Source organism: Xyrauchen texanus, chromosome 36 (genome assembly GCF_025860055.1).
Source record: "Xyrauchen texanus isolate HMW12.3.18 chromosome 36, RBS_HiC_50CHRs, whole genome shotgun sequence".
Taxonomy (NCBI): domain Eukaryota; kingdom Metazoa; phylum Chordata; class Actinopteri; order Cypriniformes; family Catostomidae; genus Xyrauchen; species Xyrauchen texanus.
The window spans coordinates 1344401-1346900 of NC_068311.1; the positions used below are offsets into that span (position 1 = coordinate 1344401).

A 2500-nucleotide genomic window follows, 5' to 3' on the forward strand; every position below is an offset into this window, starting at 1 on the left:
GGCCATTTTAGTACAGTGAACTTATTGTCATGTTCAAGAAACCAATTTGAAATGATTCGAGCTTTGTGACATGGTGCATTATCCTGCTGGAAGTAGCCATCAGAGGATGGGTACATGGTGGCCATAAAGGGATGGACATGGTCAGAAACAATGCTCAGGTAGGCCGTGGCATTTAAACGATGCCCAATTGGCACTAAGGGGCCTAAAGTGTGCCAAGAAAACATCCCCACACCATTACACCACCACCACCAGCCTGCACAGTGGTAACAAGGCATGATGGATCCATGTTCTCATTCTGTTTACGCCAAATTCTGACTCTACCATCTGAATGTCTCAACAGAAATCGAGACTCATCAGACCAGGCAACATTTTTCCAGTCTTCAACTGTCCAATTTTGGTGAGCTCTTGCAAATTGTAGCCTCTTTTTCCTATTTGTAGTGGAGATGAGTGGTACCCGGTGGGGTCTTCTGCTGTTGTAGCCCATCCGCCTCAAGGTTGTGCGTGTTGTGGCTTCACAAATGCTTTGCTGCATACCTCGGTTGTAACGAGTGGTTATTTCAGGCAAAGTTGCTCTTCTATCAGGTTGAATCAGTCGGCCCATTCTCCTCTGACCTCTAGCATCAACAAGGCATTTTCAGCCCACAGGACTGCCGCATACTGGATGTTTTTCCTTTTCACACCATTCTTTGTAAACCCTAGAAATGGTTGTGCGTGAAAATCCCAGTAACTGAGCAGATTGTGAAATACTCAGACCGGCCCGTCTGGCACCAACAACCATGCCATGCTCAAAATTGCTTAAATCACCTTTCTTTCCCATTCTGACATTCAGTTTGGAGTTCAGGAGATTGTCTTGACCAGGACCACACCCCTAAATGCATTGAAGCAACTGCCATGTGATTGGTTGATTAGATAATTGCATTAATGAGAAATTGAACAGGTGTTCCTAATAATCCTTTAGGTGAGTGTATATATTGCACATACTATATACATGTGTTCTGTATTGAAACTACAATATACCGTAACATGGATTAAATAAACGGCATGTGAATTTGACTTTTTTTGATTTGTGCATCTGCGGATGAAAGAAAATGGCTTGTGGATCCACATGTTTGGGTGTATTTGAGGCACTTAATATTTCATGACCTTTTGCACACACATCAGAGTCATCGGCCATTAGGTCTGGGCCAAACCGCACGCATGGGCCAGTAAGGGGGACTCTATAGCGCCCCCTTAAATATGGGCATATAGGACCGCCATTTTCACCTACAGTCACCAAAATCGCTGCATATATAGTTCTCGTCAAACCGAACAACATTCATAATTATAATCTTTAGGTCCACCCAACAGGAAGTCGGCCATTTTGGATTTTTTAAATATTGCAGTCTCTGAACTTTTAAATACTCCTCCAAGGTGATTCATGAGACTGTCGCCACATTTATACAACATTAAGCAAAGACATTGAAGATGCTAAATTGTGAAAACATTTTTGATATATCGAACAGTGTTGCCATGGTGATGCATTACATTAATGGCGAAAAAAGGGAAACAGGAAGTGTCACATATCTTCTGCGTGCAATGTGTGATTTAGATACAAATCGAGATGTATGTTTAGTCTTAGGGGCTAATTACATGGATTTGACTATTTTGGGTCACGGTCATAGCGCCACCACCTGGAAGCAGGAAGTGTGGCTCCTTCAACAGACTTTAAAATAGTCCTCATATATTTACCCAAATTGCTTCAAAAAATGTTTTAATGATGTAAAATGGCAAATGCATGTGTCCACCCAAATGCATTATTTTCTGAAAGCCACTGGGTGTAACAGTGCAACGCTCAAATATTGCAGTTTTGTGCCCATATATGCTATAAATAGTGTAAGCTGTAAATTACGCATGGCTGGTGCAACCGGCCCCTGCTCTATTAGGATTGGTTGTTGCTATGATAACAGTGATGTATGAGTGACAGGTCAGTTTACACTCACATAATAAGACAACTTCAGTCCACCCAGATCAGCGATGTTCTCTCCCAGCGTCAAACGTCCATTCACCTACACACACACACACACACACACACACACACACACACACACACACACACACACACACACACACACACACACACGCGCGTTAATGTACACAAGCAGATATGTGTGTGTATGTGTGTGTAAATGTGTGTATGTGTGTATATATGTGTGTGTAGGTGTGTGTATGTATGTGTATGTGTGTGTGTGTGTGTATGTGTGTATATGTGTGTGTATGTGTGTTTCTGTGTATATGTGTGTATGTGTATGTGTATATGTGTGTTTAAGTGTGTATATGTGTGTGTATATGTGTGTGTGTGTGTGTATGTGTGTGCATGTGTGTATATATGTGTGTGTGTATGTGTGTGTATATGTGTGTATATGTGTGTTTCTGTGTATATGTGTGTATGTGTGTGTGTATATGTGTGTTTGTATGTGTGTATATGTGTGTGTATGTGTGTCTATGTGTGTGTGTGTATGTG

The 2500-nt window shown here is 41.7% G+C and overlaps 2 protein-coding genes across 3 annotated transcripts in view; one reads left to right on the forward strand and one right to left on the reverse strand.

The window, feature by feature from the left end:
- Positions 1–2500, forward strand: part of LOC127629454 (uncharacterized histidine-rich protein DDB_G0274557-like) — a 20347-nt gene that overhangs the window by 10869 nt on the left and 6978 nt on the right. The gene's annotated exons all lie outside the window — the stretch shown is intronic.
- LOC127630202 (endothelin-converting enzyme-like 1) overlaps positions 1–2500 on the reverse strand; it is a 208553-nt gene that overhangs the window by 6732 nt on the left and 199321 nt on the right. For both annotated transcript variants that reach the window (XM_052107678.1, XM_052107677.1), the window contains exon 16: positions 1980–2045. In XM_052107678.1, coding sequence (XP_051963638.1) covers positions 1980–2045 — 66 coding nt within the window. The remainder of the gene's footprint in view (positions 1–1979; positions 2046–2500) is intronic.